The sequence below is a fragment of the Penicillium chermesinum genome, assembly GCF_028974085.1.
Source record: "Penicillium chermesinum strain IBT 19713 chromosome Unknown utg000006l:1.0-2335141.0:1.0-2336784.0, whole genome shotgun sequence".
Classification (NCBI taxonomy): Eukaryota; Fungi; Ascomycota; class Eurotiomycetes; order Eurotiales; family Aspergillaceae; genus Penicillium; species Penicillium chermesinum.
The window spans coordinates 653,263-671,211 of NW_026695316.1; the positions used below are offsets into that span (position 1 = coordinate 653,263).

At 51.7% G+C, this 17,949-nt stretch overlaps 6 protein-coding genes across 6 annotated transcripts; 3 read left to right on the top strand and 3 right to left on the bottom strand.

The window, feature by feature from the left end:
* Window positions 1-344: 344 nt before the first annotated feature.
* N7468_008024 (putative Rho guanyl nucleotide exchange factor) lies at window positions 345-5,762 on the bottom strand (the record flags this gene model as incomplete). Its single annotated transcript, XM_058477320.1, has 4 exons — window positions 345-709; window positions 763-1,048; window positions 1,104-1,370; window positions 1,434-5,762. The coding sequence occupies 4 exons, from the start codon at window positions 5,760-5,762 to the stop codon at window positions 345-347; spliced, it is 5,247 nt and encodes a 1,748-aa protein (XP_058327665.1).
* A 1,440-nt stretch (window positions 5,763-7,202) lies between these two features.
* On the bottom strand, window positions 7,203-10,052 carry N7468_008025 (uncharacterized protein; the record flags this gene model as incomplete). The annotated part of the gene is made up of 9 exons (XM_058477321.1): window positions 7,203-7,763; window positions 7,817-8,020; window positions 8,074-8,111; window positions 8,179-9,129; window positions 9,180-9,304; window positions 9,350-9,498; window positions 9,557-9,672; window positions 9,732-9,812; window positions 9,878-10,052. 9 exons carry the CDS (start codon window positions 10,050-10,052, stop codon window positions 7,203-7,205), a joined length of 2,400 nt encoding a protein of 799 aa, XP_058327666.1.
* A 1,632-nt stretch (window positions 10,053-11,684) lies between these two features.
* On the top strand, window positions 11,685-13,709 carry N7468_008026 (4-coumarate--CoA ligase-like 7; the record flags this gene model as incomplete). The annotated part of the gene is made up of 7 exons (XM_058477322.1): window positions 11,685-11,960; window positions 12,019-12,225; window positions 12,285-12,377; window positions 12,453-12,728; window positions 12,780-12,942; window positions 13,006-13,328; window positions 13,383-13,709. 7 exons carry the CDS (start codon window positions 11,685-11,687, stop codon window positions 13,707-13,709), a joined length of 1,665 nt encoding a protein of 554 aa, XP_058327667.1.
* A 219-nt stretch (window positions 13,710-13,928) lies between these two features.
* N7468_008027 (WD40 repeat domain-containing protein) lies at window positions 13,929-15,458 on the top strand (the record flags this gene model as incomplete). Its single annotated transcript, XM_058477323.1, has 1 exon — window positions 13,929-15,458. One exon carries the CDS (start codon window positions 13,929-13,931, stop codon window positions 15,456-15,458), a length of 1,530 nt encoding a protein of 509 aa, XP_058327668.1.
* A 482-nt stretch (window positions 15,459-15,940) lies between these two features.
* On the bottom strand, window positions 15,941-16,267 carry N7468_008028 (NADH dehydrogenase [ubiquinone] 1 beta subcomplex subunit 3; the record flags this gene model as incomplete). The annotated part of the gene is made up of 2 exons (XM_058477324.1): window positions 15,941-16,112; window positions 16,170-16,267. The coding sequence occupies 2 exons, from the start codon at window positions 16,265-16,267 to the stop codon at window positions 15,941-15,943; spliced, it is 270 nt and encodes an 89-aa protein (XP_058327669.1).
* A 198-nt stretch (window positions 16,268-16,465) lies between these two features.
* Window positions 16,466-17,877, top strand: N7468_008029 (CCR4-NOT core DEDD family RNase subunit POP2; the record flags this gene model as incomplete). The annotated part of the gene is made up of 3 exons (XM_058477325.1): window positions 16,466-16,930; window positions 16,982-17,155; window positions 17,203-17,877. 3 exons carry the CDS (start codon window positions 16,466-16,468, stop codon window positions 17,875-17,877), a joined length of 1,314 nt encoding a protein of 437 aa, XP_058327670.1.
* Window positions 17,878-17,949: the final 72 nt, after the last annotated feature.

Consider the following 17,949-nt stretch of genomic DNA (forward strand, 5'->3'; position numbering starts at 1 on the left):
CTATACACCTAAAGAACGATAGGTAGGGGAGAACATATTAAAGGGCAGTAAATTCGTTAGAGTCATGATATGGCGGCACTCCCGATGTTACTATGTACAACCATTCCGTCAACGCTTGATGCCTCTGCCCAACCAATTATAAGATAGATGGAACCCAAATCATGAGAAAAGGCAATGGCCAAACAGGGGATGAGAACTGCGAAAGGGTATAGATTGAAGGCGCGCAAAATGGTACAATGTTCAAAGGGATTGTATTGCCATCAAGAAAAAAAAAGAAAAAAAAGACAAAAAGAAAGGGAGAAACAGATCCGAAAAAACGAGAACCAGTCTAACAGGCAAGACACCTAGTCCTTCTGGCCTTCGTTCTCAACCAATTCGAGCACAAGTTGTGTGCGCTCGTAATCGGGATGTTGCATGCAGATCTTCACGGTGTGGTTTGGACTATCCAGGTATCCATTGGAGCCGGAGCTCTTCGCATTGGCCTGGCCAAAGGAGCCTGGCAACTTGGTCCCGTCGTCGAGCCGAACGACGTTGTGGCCCGGAATGACCTGTCTCAAGCGTCCATTCATCGCATTGCGCACCTCCACGAAATCTTCATTGAAAAGAATCAAGAATTTACCATGAAGACAAGCGGTATGCGCACTACCAACAAATTCCATGACCACACTTCGCGAGACGTCGCCGTGCTTGTTGACGTATACAGCGCACTCTTGGTAAGCGACCAGGAACTCCGAGTCGCTGAGTCGGAACATGCCAGGGGACGGAGGTCCTTGATGCGATGGGCAATGCTTTGTAGGGTGTCGGATGCATCGGGGGTGGTGTCGGACCGGAAGTCGGGGACCGACCAGGATTGCTTCTTGTCCAGGGTGAGAACTTCAATGCCGCGGTGGGTGGCGATGGCAATGGAAGAGTGGAACATGTTGATGCTGTAACTTTCAGCAGGGATGTAGAATTCGTCGTATTCACGGAAGAACTCGGTCTGTGACCTGCGGGACTGGAAGAAGCGGCTTTTGCTCGATGTAGACTTTTGGAGAACTGGCTCGAGGACCTGATTCGAGGGTTAGTGATATCCCAAAGCAATAAGAAAACGTCAGGTTTCGCACCTTGAAAGTGGACGAAAGTCCATCTCGTTTCTTGTACAGGACCAGGTACCGATCCTTCATCCGCCCAGCGGCGAAGAACCCGACTTCACGGTTGCCCGAAAGCTTCTGTGGCGCTTTGCGGGCAGAGTCCTGGGATTGGGATGGAACACCGCTTGCAGGGCAGATCACATCAAGATGGTACGCAATCAGGGAGCGGTCTGAAATCAGAAGAAAGAGGTTGAATTCCTCAAAAACCGCAATCTGCGTTACTCGCATGATTTGAATTGCCTAGACACGGGTTAGCAAACAAAAATTAGGCATCTGCACAGAGGCTGTTCGATTGACACATACGCGATACCAGCCGCGAGGGTTACTGAGATCCGACATGTAGACACCGTAGTCTGTGCCAATAGCGCACATCATCCTGCCTGGTGGTTGCTGAAAGACAGTGGCACAATTGACAGAAGTTCTACAGACAGGCGCGGGACGAGGACCGGATCCTTCATACTGCTTCTCAACTTCCTTAATGGCGCGATGTAATGGGGTGCCCTTGATAGTGACACTCTTGGAGCTGGTACTTTGATCCGAAGTAGCGAATGCAGTATCAGCAAGAACACGGAGGCGGAACGGCTCTGCGTTTTGCGAGAAGAGGGCCGCAGCATGCTTGGTCTTCGCCTTGATGATCTTCTGGCACCACTCACTGCGACTCTGCGAAGAAAAGGCGTAGAGGGTGTAGGTGCCGTTCTTACCGAGATGTTTGATCTTGAATGGATATAGGATCTTATCATCCTTGGACTCGAGGGTTGCTACGGCACCGTTCGTGGTTGTGCCACCAGGGTTGGCCGCGCCCTGCGCAGGTGTCACAGTGGTCACGCCTCTGACAGAGGACTTCACCACTGGATCTTCGTTGGTACTTTCTAGAACAAGAAGGTCCATGGGAATTGGCAGCTTCGAGACGTCATAGCGTTCGTACTTGACTGCCCTCGACTGTTCCCGAGCAGTGCTCAATTTGGCAAGCACAAAATAGTGATCGAATAGAATGGCATGGGTATCGACAAGGAATCGAGTCCTGGTACCGGGCCTTTGGAGGTCTCCCCTGTGGATGATCTCACGGCCCAAGTGTTCCAGGTTAAGCTCGACCTCTTTCTTCATCTCGGGCCGCAATTGCAGCTTGGTAGCAAGCTCCATCAAGTCTGCCTTCTTATTCATCTCGCCAACTTTGTTGTCACACTCTAGAGCCACCACCTTGATCTCTTCAATAGCTTGTGCGACATTGGCTTTTTCGTCCGAATCTTTAACCATATTTTTGTGCACCGTGGCGAGCAAAAGGGTGTACCGCTGGATTCGTGTGATTGGAGCTTTCAGGAAAGTGTCCCAGCTAAGTCGACTCGATGACTTGTGCTCACGAACCTGGTTGAGGAACTGCTTGAACTGCACATTGCGCTCAGCTTCCTTGCGCACGTAGTAATTCGCGGTCGGGAACGTAGCGGCGTAGTCAATGTAGATATTCTTGGCCTTGCGAATCCACTCTCGGAAGATATCACTGAATCCCACGATAAATGGACCCTGCTCCTTCTGACGGTACTTCAGCTGGGCCAGCAGGAAATCCTCGTTGACCTTCTTCACGGCGTCAACCTTGCCAAAGACCTCATGCAAGAATTTACCCAGGCGCTTGGGCGGGATGATGGGTGGATTCATGGAGGCCAATTGGTCACGGTACAGCTCTCGGAGCACATCCAACTGGCCGATATAAGCGTCCTCCGTAGTGACAATCTCGTGCAAGTTATTTTGGCGATCGATCTCCTTCTTGGGGTATGTTTCCCAGATCTCCTTCGGAACTTTGTAAAAGGTAACCCAGTCCTCCATTTTCCTCTGCGGAGCCATCATTTGCGTCTTGAGGTTGACCTTTCGCAGGGTCCGCATACAATGGTGGGAGTAGCAGCGTCCGTAGGAATCTGTATCTTGAATATGCATCTCCGACTCGTGAAGCTTGGAGGAGTAACAGCCGGTGCCGGTGATTTGGTACAAGACACCCGAAAGTTTGCCGTTGCTGAATTTGACCCATTCTTCTTCCTTGACCAGTGCCTCCGCCCGGAGCATGTTGGCCACAACACGAGAAGCCAATGTCTCGGCATCAGCGATGTTCATTGTGGGCACTTTGTGCGTGAACAGAGCCACGATTGCATCCGTAATGGCCTGCTCCTTAAGATCTGTCTCCTCCTCGCTAAGATCACGAACCCACGCCAGGATGGAGCTGAGAGCCCAGGGCTCCCTACACTTCTTGAACTGTTCAGATGACAGCTTCGCAGGGTTGAACCTCTTGCGACGTCCTGTGGGGATCGTAGGCAGATCGAGAGCCATAGTAGCAGCTGCCTCGGCGGGATCCACCTCAGGAAGATCCTTGTTCTGAAGCTGCCACAAGAAGTCTTGCTGTTGCTTGTAGCGGGCTCGGTCCGCATCCGTCTTCGATCTGATGGGTGCATCTGTACGAGGCCCGATTGGAGTAGACAGAGATGATGAGCGGGGAACTTGGGATGGACTGAGAATTTCCTCATATGCATCCCCGGGGCCTGACGTGGGGTGTTGGTACTGTGAATGATCCTGGGTGTCTTGTTCCGGTGGCCTGTATGTACCAGCGGGCATCAAATGCGAGTGAAGGTCGGTGAAGTTGTTGTCTGCAGGCTCAACAGGCGCTGGGGGCAATGGACGCATCCCTGGATGGAAGAATAGGTCCTCATGGGCTGCGCGATAAGGGCTTTCTTCTCCAGAGTGGTCTCCGTCATGCTGATCGAAGGCGCTCCCTGTCTCTTCGCCATAATCCCAGCTCATCCGGCGATCCATATTTCCAGGAGTCGAGAGACCGCCGGTGCCACCAGCATCAACTCTCGCATCCGGTGGATAGTGGTGCAAGAGGTTTGCGAATTCGTAGGCGATTGGCGGATGCTCATAGTCGTCATACCCGTCACCGCGGTCATTGCCTGAGAAATTGCTTCTGAAAGAGCTCGATCTGCCCGTCATACCATCCGCAGAAGTATCCAGGTGCTGGTCCTCGGGACTGTATGTTGCGCCCGCACCATAATGCATAGTGCCCGGGTAACCTCCGCCATAGAGTGCCAGATCGTGGCCAATGAGCTCATCATCTTCGAGAGTATCAGACTGCGGGGAATGACGAGGAGAGGGGCCTCTGTTAGATGCATATGACCTATGCGAATGGGAGCTTATGATTGAAGTATTCGTATTCCGGCGGGCGTGTCCATGCAGACGTTCACGCTCGCGCTCCTGTCGTGCCCTTTCTTCCTCTTCTGCCATCTGTAGCATAGCAAGTCCTGCTTCAGCCTCTGCCTCACTATCGTCACTATACGCATCGTAGTTGACAATATGCCCGGTACCAGTAGCCACGTTTCCATTATTGGTATGTGTATGTGGTTCATCCGGTGACAGTCGCACGCGAGACCCGGACCCGTTGTGCGAGGAACGAGAACCATGTGCTCGGGAGAAGCTCGCCTGGGTATCCATGACAGCGGTCTCGAGCTCTTGAATTAGGTCATCACTGCCGTGAGTGTCTGGCTCTGTGTCAATCGGCGGCCCTGGCAGTGGGCGCGCCTGAGGATGTCTCGTCAATGTGTCGGTCCTTCGAGGTGGCAGGATTGGTAAATCTTGCTGCAAGGTCGTTGAGGGCAGAGGCCGCCGAGGCTGGGAGAAACTCGGACGCTTGCTCAATGCGCCATTGCTCTGTGGTTGGTGAACTGGTGGCGTGGGAGGTTGGTCTTCCAAGGTGCTACTGATGGGCGGGATAGTATGAGAGGGGTATGGGGAATCGGATCCGAAACCATGCGATGCTGGGAAGTAAGAGTGAGACGACGAATGGGGTATATAGCCTGTGGATGGAGAGTTCGATGTTGCATAATTTGATGTAGATAGCGGTGAAAAGGTCTGATAGGCCGAGGGCGAGGTCGAAGTGGAATGGCCGATTGAGGCGACAGGAGATGTTCCGTAAGACGAACGTCCACCGTAAGGATGGTCTGGGGCACGCGGGGGAGGAACAGGCGGCTGCTGAGCATAGCCATATGTTGATGGTGTCGGCGGCGCCGGGGAGAAGGGCGAAATCTCACTTGGCCGTCGTGCGATTGTGGGAGATCCCAGTCCGGAGATCGCAGCAGGCTGATACGCGGCAGGATTGTATGGCTGGTGGCCAGTTGAGTTCGAATGGGAGGTATTTATTGAGGGGGTATAGGATAGCGGAGTATAGCTCAGATTCGGTTGCGTCTGCGATTGAGGAATTGCGTATTGCTGAGGATTGTAGGTAGGTTGGCCGGAGGACTGGCGGTACTGGGGTTGGTAGCTGGGCATGGCCACAGATTGAGAAGAGGCACGAGTAGGCGACATGCGCGACAAGTCTGGTGACGGCCGCGCAAAGACCGCATCTCTACCGTCGCCATTCCCTGCTTGCGCCGGGTGATAGGTTCCCTGGTCAAACGAATACTGCGCGTTTGTTGCAGCTCCCACGTTGTGTGCGCGGCTAGCGTTGAAGAGCAAACTGTCGTCTCCGGCATTGAAACTGGGCATTCGCCTAGGAAGATGCGGGCTCTGAGTCGAGTTGCGATAGTGATTTGAGGCTGGCTGAGAGGTCGGATTGCTAGGCTGGCCATAGTAAGACTGTTGACCGTTGGGGTAGGCCATCGCTGCGGCGCCCGCGCCAAAAGGGGGAAGAGAATGAAAATTAGAGGAGAATTGGAGGGACCCTAGATCACCCTCGGTTACGTGCTGGGCCCGGAGGCAAAAGCGGCGGAGAGAGGAATCACTCGCCCACAAAGACGAATGGTGTGGTTGGTTTCATCAAGATGAAGGCGGGGGGGAAAGCGGGCAGGGGACGGACGGCTCCCGAACATGGGCATCCCCAAGAATGAGGAGGTAAACAGGGCGAGCACGAGACCGAGAGGTCAGGTCAAGACCAGACCGCAGAGCAGAACAATCACGGAGCTTGGCAGAAGTGGAAGTCTAGTCTGGGTTTCGGTTTGCCTGTGGGTTTCTGGGTTTCAACTTCCTGGAGGCGTCCCGCAGTCGAGTCAGCAGTGTGGAACTCGGGGAATAATCCAGAGACCCTGGATTACACACTAGTACTAGTCGACTCCAGTGGACAGTAGGAATTTCCTTAGGATCCCCCGGTCTGTCGTGCTCGAGCCTGCGCTTGGAGCCTCACTGACTAATGACGCTAAAGCACATTAGGTAGACATAATAACATTTCCTGTTGATCGCAGCGAGAGCTGCACGCCGCACCTCTATGAAGATTACATGTCCTTGTACCGTCGTGGATTAGGCCCCCGCTCCTCGGCTCACTAGGTACTACGAGAAATACCTAATTCCATATGTTCTTGTCAAATATCGTTATCATCCACCCTTTGCGACCTGACCCATCTTGGGCATGGAAAGTTGGGGGCGGGATTGCCGCAGGGCTGAGCCAACAGGACCAGATGCACGCTCCCATGCTTAAATTAGTAGCCGTTGATATGCTGGGTATGAGTCTTTAGATAAGGGATGAAAAAATCTCAATTCCAGTTCTAAAACTGCTTGGATACCAGTCATATTATGTGACATTCATGGATGTTCGTGAGGCTGTGTCCCTACCAGTAACACTCGGGGGTTTCGAAGCGCTGTTGGGGTTATTTTTCCATATAAGTAGCATAGGTAGTACCATGGCATCCATGTATCCTCAACAATTTCCCAAGTTCACTAGTACAAGTACCAATATTATAAGCTGTGTCTTTATCCTCTACAATTGCTCACCAATGGTTCAATACCATACCGGGACTGGGAGGCATCTGAGGCACAAAGCCGACGCTAGAATATCATAACCACATGGATCTAATGCTGTGAATAAGAATCAACAGCTGAATCCAAGGTCAGAATGATCTTAGAGATAAAGGCAATCGTAATGAGATAGCTAGTGAATGGGCCATTGTGCCCAATCACTATGTGAGATATTTTTGAAAAATAATAAATACAGCATAGCAAGTGCAAGGGAAAAACAGGAAAACAGGAAAACAAGAAAACAAGGAAACAAGAAAACAGAAAAGATAAAATAAAAACAAGCAAACACCCCCTATCCCACGAGCCCCCGGCTCAGGACCTCTTGTCGAGCCCAGAGATATTTGCCGAGTCCTCATGGAACTCGCGGATGTGGGACTCGACATCGAAGTCCTGCCCAGCGCGCTCCCCTGGCGCGAGCATGTCGGGGATGACATGGCGCGTTGTCACCGCAAAACGCAGTCTCCCCACGGGAACAACCTGGTGCTCGCAGTACTTCTGCAGAGCCTTCTCGTGCATGATAACACTGTCCCCATGGTTGAGAAACATGCTGAACAGGACAGGGGGCTTGCGGGCACCCCTGCCTGGTGGCAGCGTCTTCTCGTCCTGGGGTTCCTGGCTGAACCCGTGGAGCTTTTCCCGCGCTTTACGGTACGCCTCCGAAGCCATCCCCTCAGGATACATCGCCTTCAATTGGCGACGCTCCTGCTCATGCTCGCAGCCCGGAGGTACAATCGGATCATCCGGAATGATCGTGCCAGAAGGCGTATAGCCGAAGTAGTACTTGGCCTTCAGTCGGATGTTCATTCGTGCCCCCGAGCCCAGGGAGAGAGTCCGAATCTCATCTCCCAGCTCCTTTTCGCCATCATCATGGTACTTGAAGCTAAATTAGTAGGTACTTTCTTTTCAAAAGTCAAAGTGCTTCTTACGCCGATCTGCATCGTCTCCATGTACCCAAGAATCAAGCATTCATTGGGTTTTTCCGGCACTGTGCCACACGCCTTCTCTGTGCCTTCATGCACGCGTAGACACCGCCCAATTTCATTGAGACGGGCGACTGCATGTAATACGCATGCTGGGGCCTCTGAAAAAGGCGTGGTATTCACCCTTGCGATGAACTTATATGGAAGGCCCTGAAAGAAAATCGGTTAGCACATTCCATAGAGTCAATTATCTGATAACTTACGAAGTTTGCCGCAAAGTGCCGTGTCAGCTCTCCTCGGACTGCGTTTCTTGTGAGTAACGTTTGCATAACCAAATTGTTTGAATCAATCATGTCAATTGCACTTACCAACAGAGCTCACTAGAGGAAGCCGCTGGAGCTTGAGCTCCCCTTGTTGGAAACGGCTGAACAGTTCATCGGGTCCATGTGGCCGCTTGTTGATCTCACTGTTGGATCGAATATGCGTGACAGAGCCGATATTGTCGAGGACCCACTTGGAATACTGGAAACCCTGCTTTCCAGGGCCGTCATACCATCGCAAGCGTGGTTCAAGGTTCAACTTGAGTTTTATGCTGCTCTCACTTCGGCGTGTGGCCCGAAGGATATCTTGGAGCCGTATTCTTTCTAGCTGCAGCTCAACGTGAAAGCCGCATTCCTCACTGCATTTCAAGCTGTCCCACAAGCTCCGAGGGTTGCATCTGCCGCAGCGAGGGCATACAAATCCCTTCCAATTCCAGCAATTCAGCTCTTTACGTGGACCTGAGATCTCTGATTCGGAAACGTAATATCCTTTCGTTTCATTTCGAAACTTCCTCGCACTCCCTTGCGTAATCCGGAGAGCGCGGAGGGCAGACGGAGGCATCTGCGGAGCCCAGATAACATTCTGGTCTGGGTCGGGCAAAATAGCGCACGGGATAAACGGGCGTTTCTTTGGGTCAACGCGAGCTTTCAGAAAGTCGGGGTTATACTCAAGGTCCTCAGCTGCATATTTATCATCTGAATTTTTCCAGAATTTGGTGCATGCTTCATTGAGGCAAAGCCATTCGATTGTAAAGATCTGCTTGCTCGTCTTGTTGCATGTGCCGCAAGTCTTCACTGCAGGCTGAACGCTGGTGTCAATGATGCTGGGCGTCTTAGGAAGCCACCAGCTAGGCTCGTCAAGCTTCAGCTTCTCGAATCGGATTTTGTATGTCACAAATCCGTGTGACCTCTCTGGCCAGATATCAGTGACTCTGAAGTGGTCCATGACGTTGTATCGTTTCGCTTTAGGATGGTACTGGATTGCAGGATGACGGTTTCCTATTTTGAGTTAGATATGGTGTCCAATCGGAAAGTGCTTCATGGCTCACCGATTATTGGTATAACCACCATATTATGATCAATAGTATTCTGGTACCATGAAGGGGGCCCTTTTACGATCGATTGACTTTCGTTTGGGACCATAAATCCATCTTCGCCTATGCAGGATCCACCACTATTTGGGTTAGAAACGTGATGGACCAAAGGGTTTCTAACTCACGTCCGACTAATGATAACCTGATCATCAACGAGGTCATGCTTCATCCCATGGCCATCAAGCAAAAGGCTGAATATAAGCTTTTCGTGGTGGTAGGTGCCGCCTTGGTGGCTCTTGAAATAGGGTAGAGCGGCGCAAAGATCAGGGCGAGACTAGGAAAGAGAATTATCAGCAACTGAAGCCCAGTAGAACAGAGAAAGGCATACATACGTCAGCCCAAGCTAGAGGTGCTGGATAGTTGAAGTGCGGGGTCCTAATCTTATTTTCTTCAAGCAAATGCCAGAGTGCATTCTTGCACTTAGTCTGCTGCGGAGCTTCGAGCTCTGCTTCCTTACATTAGCATTGAACAAAACTTCGATGAACAGTGAAAAAGATTGAGTGGTACCGTTCTTTGTAACGATCTGGTCTCCTTCTTCAAGGCCCTCGAGAAGAGTGTGTTCAATACCTTTGGGAGATTCAAGCTCTGCTTCCCCGTATTAGCATTCTACAACGGCGAAATCCGTGGAAGCAGTCAGTAGAACTGAAAGATACCTTGTTTAATTATTGTCTGGTTGTCTTGAACCTTTCTGGCCTTAGCAGCATTTAGTAATTCAGACGACGTTGGAGAGCACAGGTTGGTGGACTCGTTCAGTTCTTCATAGAAGTGGGATTGCTGCAGTCCATCCTGCATGCAGGAGTGCTTGCGTTTCCCTGCAGAAAAAGCCATTTGGTGAATGTGAAATTTGAATCGAAGGATTGGATAGTTGCACGATGCAGATCAGAGTGTAAAGGCAGGTGGGAGTGTAATAGGAGGTTGTTGAAAAGTGAGAGAAGGAAAGAACAGGAACCAGCCGAGCTGTGCGAGGGCCTTCGTTTAAAGAAGAGAGAATAAGTGAGAAAAGAGAACGAACTCGCAGAAATGGTGCGAAATCGAAGACTGGAAAATTGATCTTACCGCCGTCCCTCACACTGTCATATTGCCTCCCACGGAACCAGTCCAACCTCCGTACCAAATCGACGCCCTCCGTTCAAGCTTCGAAACGCCCTTCGTTTCATCTACAATGCTCATCGATTGCACGATACAGACTACTCGAAAGAATTTTCCCATCACATCATACCTTCCAAGCCCTAACACCTGGCTGTATGCTCCATCCCTCTAGCATGGAAGATCACGAGATGATAACTCGGCGCAATTTATAGACTTCGCGATTCCGTAACTTGTCCCATCAACTGGGGGGGCCCTGATCTATTACTATTCCAAGTCTCAAATGCTCATCACGTGTCGATTCCCAGGAGAATTCTATCCAAAGCCGTTCTTCATACTCGAGATACCTTACGGACTCCTCCCTATGTTCTGCCCACCCCACGCGGTGAACAATGACTTCCCCAAGGGCTAGAACGAATGAAATGGAATATATCGTTGGCTACAGACAAGGCTCTGCTGGCAAGGGTGCTTGATGGTTCGATCCAACGTTTGGTACACATAAACTATAACACCTGGTTGAAAAACCGGGACGAACTACTGCCAATCTCTTTTGGGCCAAGAAAAGGGGGACAAACAGAATAACTTCAAATAGGGGGGAGCATTAGGAAAGTTCAAGCTACACATGCTATACTCAATTCTCTAGCTTTGACCATCACACAAGTCGAAGTCGCGAACCAGGCGATCGAATTGGTGTGGGAAACTGGCCTGGGCGGTATGTAGAGACCCACCCCCGGCCAAGAAGGGTCAGCAAGTTTTTGGGCCCCGTTCAACTGGAACCGCACTGAAGTCCGCACTGGAGTCCGCACTGGAGTTGTGGAGGTCTCGTGGCCGCAGGCGCGGTGAGATGAACTCGGAAGCCAACAAATCCGGGCCCCTTGAAAGTGACGAAAATGGACTTCAAGGCACTTAATGATTAGTAGTTGCCCCACGGTATGTAATCATCGGAGACGCGGCCCCGACCTCGGGATCTTTCCTCGGATCTGGAAGTAAACATCGATTGAGTGATCTCTACGCGTTCCTGGGAGCTCATTCGTTTGCTTGCGCTGTAGGCTACATCCTTAATACATCTGAACGGTCAAGATCTCGTACTGCAAGCAACCAGTAGCAAGAGGAAGTCAGCTACATTGGTGGGACCGGACATAATGTTAACCCACAAGCGGAGTCCACGGTGACTGGGCGAGGGGGAATAGTGGAGTATGGAACCCCCGCACAAGGCTAGATGGGCTGGCCATCCCCGGTTATAAACGCATTAACGCTGGTTAAACTAATCTTTTCCTCTTCTTATTTAACCTGACTCCCATAGTCCTAAAACCTTCGACTTCTTCTGTCTCGATCGTCCCAATAATTTCGATTGCCCCAGCAAAGCATTCTACAATGGTATTCTTACCTGATCCAAAATTCGGCCGTTTGGGCCACATCCCAGACAACATCCCCATCAGCGAATTTATGTTGAATGAAGAGTATGGCCGTCTACCTCATAGTCAATCACGAGACCCATATACATGCGGCCTCACGGGGAAAACATACTCCTCAAGGCAGGTAGCCGACCGGGTCGACCACATTGCGCGAGGGTTGGCAAAAGAATTCAATTGGTCTCCAAATAAGGGCACCGAATGGGACAAGACTATCGCGGTCTTTACTTTGAATACGGTACGCCCCTAAACGCCCATTTGCGTACACGGATGAAATCTAAATATGTGTCTTGTAGATTGATTCTTTGCCATTATTCTGGGCGGTACATCGATTGGCAGGCTTGGTGTCTCCAGCTAATGCGGCATATTCTGCGGAAGAGCTGAAACACCAGCTTTTGGACTCCAACGCAAAAGCTCTCTTTACTTGCGCTCCTCTGCTCCCCGTTGCATTGGACGCAGCGGCTCTGGCGAAATTTCCCGAAGACCGCATATATCTCCTCGATGTTCCCCGCAAATTCTTGCTGGGGAGAAACCCCCCACTGGCTATAGGGCTTTGGCTCAGATCGCTGAAGATGGCAAGCAGCTTCCAGCTTTAGAGCCATTGAACTGGGGCCCAGGGAAGGAGCTCGCCGGGTTGCATTCCTGTGCTATTCTAGTGGAACGTCTGGCCTTCCTGTAAGAAGCCCCATGATTTCTCACATGACCTCAACTGATAAGTGGTGATTTCTAGAAAGGAGTCAAGATTGCGCACCGTAACGTCATTGCAAATGTTCTGCAAGATGCGGTATATGAGAAGAGCTACCGTGATCAGCTTGCTAAGGCTAATGGCCAGCCAAATTACACCGAGGTGGCCTTGGGCCTTCTACCCCAAAGTCATATATATGGGTTGGTGGTGATTTGCCATGCGGGAGCATACCGTGGAGATCAAACAATTGTCCTTCCGAAGTTCGAGTTGAAGACTTTTCTAGCTGCGATCCAGAACTTCAAGATAAACACGTTGTTCCTCGTAAGTATAATAAGCTTCTCCAGACTACCCTACGGCCTAACATCTTCAAAGGTTCCACCAATCATTATCAACATGCTTCGAAGCCGAGACGTCTGTTCCAAGTATGACCTGAGCTCCGCTACTAGTATATTTACGGGGGCGGCTCCATTAGGCGCAGAAACAGCTGCAGACTTCCGAAAGACATACCCCAACATCATTGTTCGACAAGCATATGGTAAATAAAGCCCCAAGGGTTTTTCATACGCGTCACATGGCAATGGCAGCTTACCTTTATCAGGGCTCACGGAAACATCTACTCTCGCCTGTGCTACCCACCCCCACGACATCATGCTTGGCTCCTCTGGCTGTCTTATCCCGGGCTACGAGGCTCGCCTCTTGTCTCCAGAAGGACAAGAAATTACTAGCTACGATACGCCGGGGGAATTGGTACTCCGCTCCCCAAGTGTCGTACTCGGCTACCTTAACAATGAGAAAGCAACAAAAGAAACATTTGAAGACGGATGGATGCGGACCGGCGATGAAGCAGAAGTCCGCGTCGGACCCAAGGGAACCGAGCACATTTTTATTGTGGATCGTATCAAAGAGCTGATTAAGGTCAAGGTACGTACTACTAGGTCAACAAAGCCCCGGATGGAATTAACTCAGATAATGCAGGGACTGCAAGTGGCACCAGCTGAGCTCGAAGCTCACCTTCTTACCCACGACGCTGTCGCGGACTGTGCTGTAATTGCCATTCCAGATGACTCTGCCGGCGAAGTTCCCAAGGCTATTGTAGTCAAGACAGGGTCTGCCGGCACTGATGATGAGGCGAGCAAGGCTATCATCAAGTATGTCCAAGATCACAAGGCACGTCACAAGTGGCTTAAGGGCGGCGTGAGATTTGTAGACGCCATTCCTAAAAGCCCGAGTGGGAAGATTTTACGGCGTATGCTTCGGGACCAAGAGAAGGAATTGCGGAGAAAGGCGAGCGCTAAGCTTTAAACCTATATATATCCATTCCATGTCATCTTATCAGCACATATTGAAGGAATTCATGCAAGAATTTCCGATGTCAACTGATAATCTATGCATCTGTTTGCAGTGTTTGATCAGCGGGCCGCGGGGTGGATTTCTAAGCGGGCGATTAAAGAAAAAAAAAAGTATGAACTGTAGTCAGGTGCATTTCTCTCCCAGCATTTACAAGCTTTAATTTCTACAAAAATGTCCTCTCAAGATCCGCAAAGACAAGGCGAAGAGGATGCCTACGTTGAGGCTGACGAAGCTGAGGAGATCTTCCAGCGCGACGAGGATCATCCCATGGAGTCGGATGGCGAAGACGAAGACCAGCCCATGACCTACGACGAACAGATCACCTTCCAAAACGATTCCTCAGCGCACTTCGACTCCCACAATGACTCGGTATTTTGTGTTGCACAGCACCCAGTACATAACAACATCGTTATCACTGGCGCCGGCGACGACACAGCCTACATCTTCGACTCGACCCCCGCCGAAAAACCCCTCCTCCCCGCAAGCTACGAATCCAACCCCCAACCCCGCGAGCGAGACTCTCTGAAAGCTATCGCTAAGCTCGATGGACACTCTGACACCGTTAATGGAGTCATTTTCACAGAACCCGCCGGCGACTATGCCGTGACTGCTGGCCTGGACGGCAAGCTGCGGGCATACCGGGACTCGACACCCGACAAGACCGCGTTCGCATGGGAGTTTGTGGCCGAGGCTCAAGAAGTAGAGGAGATCAACTGGATTGCAGTGTGCCCCTTTACACAGGGCAACGAAGAGAAGCGCAATGTATTTGCTATCGGAGCCAACGATGGCAGCGCTTGGGTATTTCGCGTTGACCACACGGACTCTGCACAACCAATTTCAATCATCCAGTCTTTCTTCCAGCACACGGAGTCTTGTACCGCGGGCGCTTGGACCCCGGACGGAAATTTGCTTGCCACCGTCTCGGAGGATGGGAGTTTCTATGTGTACGATGTCTTCGGCGCGGCTGCCGCCGCCGGCATTGCCGGCTCGCCCGGTACTAATGCCGTGGTTGGGTTGACCGCGGAAGACCAGCGATTCGCTGTTGACGGAGGTCTTTACTCCGTTGCTGTGTCACCTGGTGGCGGGATTGCGGCTGTTGGAGGCGCCGAGGGCCATATCAAGATCGTCGGTTTGCCCAGACTCGGTGGTGCTCCCCAGGCTGGAAAGGGCAAGGGTGCCCCGGCTTCCACTGCTTCTGCTGCGGGGACCATTCTCGCTGCGCTCCAGGCTCAGTCCGATGGCATTGAGACTCTGTCGTTCTCTCAGCCCCCTTTGACCCTTCTTGCGGCGGGTTCAGTGGATGGATCAATTGCATTATATGATGCTGCCCACCGATTTGCTGTTCGTCGGCACATCAAAGAAGCCCACGAGGGTAACGCTGTTGTTAAAGTGGAGTTCTTGCAGAGCAAAACTGCTGCTCCCGCTAGGCCGGGCCCCGCTGCTGCTTCGGCACCTGGCCAGGGACGCTCATGGCTATTGACATCCGTCGGCTTGGACGGTGTTGTTCGCCGATGGGATGCTCGCGGTGGCACCACAGCCGCAGCTCAGGGATTGCTTAAGGAGTGGAAGGGACATATGGGTGCCACTGAAAATGAGGACGGTGAGCAGGCCGGTGGTATTATGGGCTTCGTTCAAGGGCTCGATGGAAAGCGCATTGTCACAGCCGGTGATGATGGTATTTCATTAGTCTTCGAGGAGTAAATCGGTTACCCTAAAACTTATATAGACATCTGGCCTGCGGGCTTTGTGATCAATGATACCACGTTATGCCATACGACCAAACTTGTTCCATTTACTCGAAGCTGCTGTCTACAAAGTATCGAATAGAGCCATTGCTATAGTTGACAGAGACATACGACCCTTGAAGACGCAATCCATGAACAGATGAAAGAAACAGTTCTTTAGTAGTGAAACATAGGCTATGTACATTGACAAATCGGCATGAAGCCGGCTTATAAAAGATCCTTCCACTCCAATCTCAAATGCGAAATCGAGCATCCGGCCTAGTGGGTACCAAACCGGTGGTTTTGGGGGAGATCGGACCGGACGAGGGTAAAACTGATGATCTTATGCCTCCCAGTAGATACCCGTGAGACACCCACCACACTCTAAACATTGATGTCCACCTTCAATTGACCACATAGCACGTATAAAGTCGCATCCGGCCCAAGATTTTTAAGGCATCAGTGGTGGCCCTCGCCGTGGTGGGCATCACCGTGGTGGTGGTCGTCCTTGAGGAAGAAGTGCTCGTAGGTGCAGTAGGCAGTGAAAGCCACAGTAGCGATACCAAGGCCGGGGAATAAACCCTTAAAGCGGTTCCATCGGGTGAATGGGCCTGTGTAGCGCCATGTTTCGCTGAGGGGGTGTTAGCACAATTCACGAACCGGAAGCGATCTCACGACAGCCACGTACTTGCGCGCCCAAGGATCACGCTTGGCGAATGGGGAAGAAGGAGAGGCCGCAGCCTTGAAAGCCTTGACGTCGAAACCGGTGGGGTTGTGGCCTGACATTGTGCGAAAGGGGAGTACAAGTGGTCCAAGAACGAAAGAAGGTTGAACGATCATCCTGAGGTTGGAGTTGCCGGGCGGTGGGCGCCGCACTAAGCCGTTTTGGTAACCAACCTTGCAGCTTGGCTTGGTCCCGCCTTTGGATACGAAGCACGACTTTGCAAGAATCACAGCCCTCGAGATTCTCCCCCAACCCCCACCATGCCACCTCCGGTCGGCAGATACGGGCCTTCAGGTCTTGGTGCCCCTTATAACTTACAACAAGCTCACCTTCAGTCCCAACATCCCCACGCTCAATCTGCCAACTCAGCTCTCCCACCCCCTTCAGTTGGTGGCCACCCTGGTTTCAGCGGAAACCCAAACACCAACATCAATCCCTTTGCATTGTCTGGCGCCGGCGTTGCGAACGGGATGTCAGTGTCGGGCTTCGGTGGAGCTGACGGCGGCGGAACAGGCCTCGCCAGTCATGCTGCGCAAATGGGCTTTGCGCGAGGCGCCCAAATGCAACAGCAGCAGCAGCTACATCAAGCACACGACGGGCGATTAACACTGGATTCGAAAGCCGGAGCAGTAAAATCACGAATTCGCGATGTGTGGAAGCACAACCTGGCGCACGAAATGGCAGTTTTGCGGTCCCTAGTGGACAAATACCCATACATCAGCATGGTACGGGATGGACTAATCATACATCTGTTGCATATGCTGATCAACTTTTAGGATACCGAATTTCCCGGAATCGTCGCGCGACCGATTGGCACTTTTTCGAATAAAGCGGACTACCATTACCAAACCCTTCGCTGCAACGTCGACCTCCTAAAGATGATCCAACTCGGCATTACGCTGTTCAATGAAGCTGGTCAAGTGCCCCGGCGCAATCGGCGGACGCGAGTGGTCAACCGTACGGCAACGCCATGGCTCCGGCTCCCTGCACATGGCAGTTCAACTTCCGCTTCTCCCTCGAGGGTGACATGTACGCACAAGAATCGACGACCATGCTCGCCAAATCCGGTATCGATTTCAACATGCACGAAAAAAATGGCATTGACCCCTTTGAGTTTGGCTCTCTGCTTATCAGCTCTGGATTGGTCCTTCTTGATGACGCGCACTGGGTGTCTTTCCACTCAGGTTACGACTTTGGCTACCTGATGAAGATCATGCTTTGCGCGCCTCTTCCAGAAAGCGAAGAGGAGTTCCACCGATTGCTGAACATCTTCTTCCCGTCTCTCTACGATATCAAGTATCTTATGAAGCACGCCGGACGCAATCAAGCTGTTAACGATTCTCCCCTCACCCATACCGCCGCGCAAATCCTGAACAACCTGGGCCAGAAGTCCGGCCTCCAGGACATCGCTGATGAGCTCGGTGTGAAGCGCCTCGGGATCGCTCATCAGGCTGGATCTGATTCTTTGATGACCGGGGAGATCTTTTGGAAGATGCGCCAGATGATCTTTGATGGCAAAATCGATGAAAGCAAGTATTCCGGCCAGATCTGGGGACTCAATGGCCAGATCCCCGCCATCAACTACCTGGCCCAGCAGACCCCGAACCTAAATGGCGCCACCATTTTTCTGCCAATGGCACCCCCAGCACACCTAACACCGGTCATATCATGAGTGGATCCATCACCCCGCAGCACCATGGCTCCGGATATCAGACTCCAGGTGGTGTCACTGGCAAGTCATAGG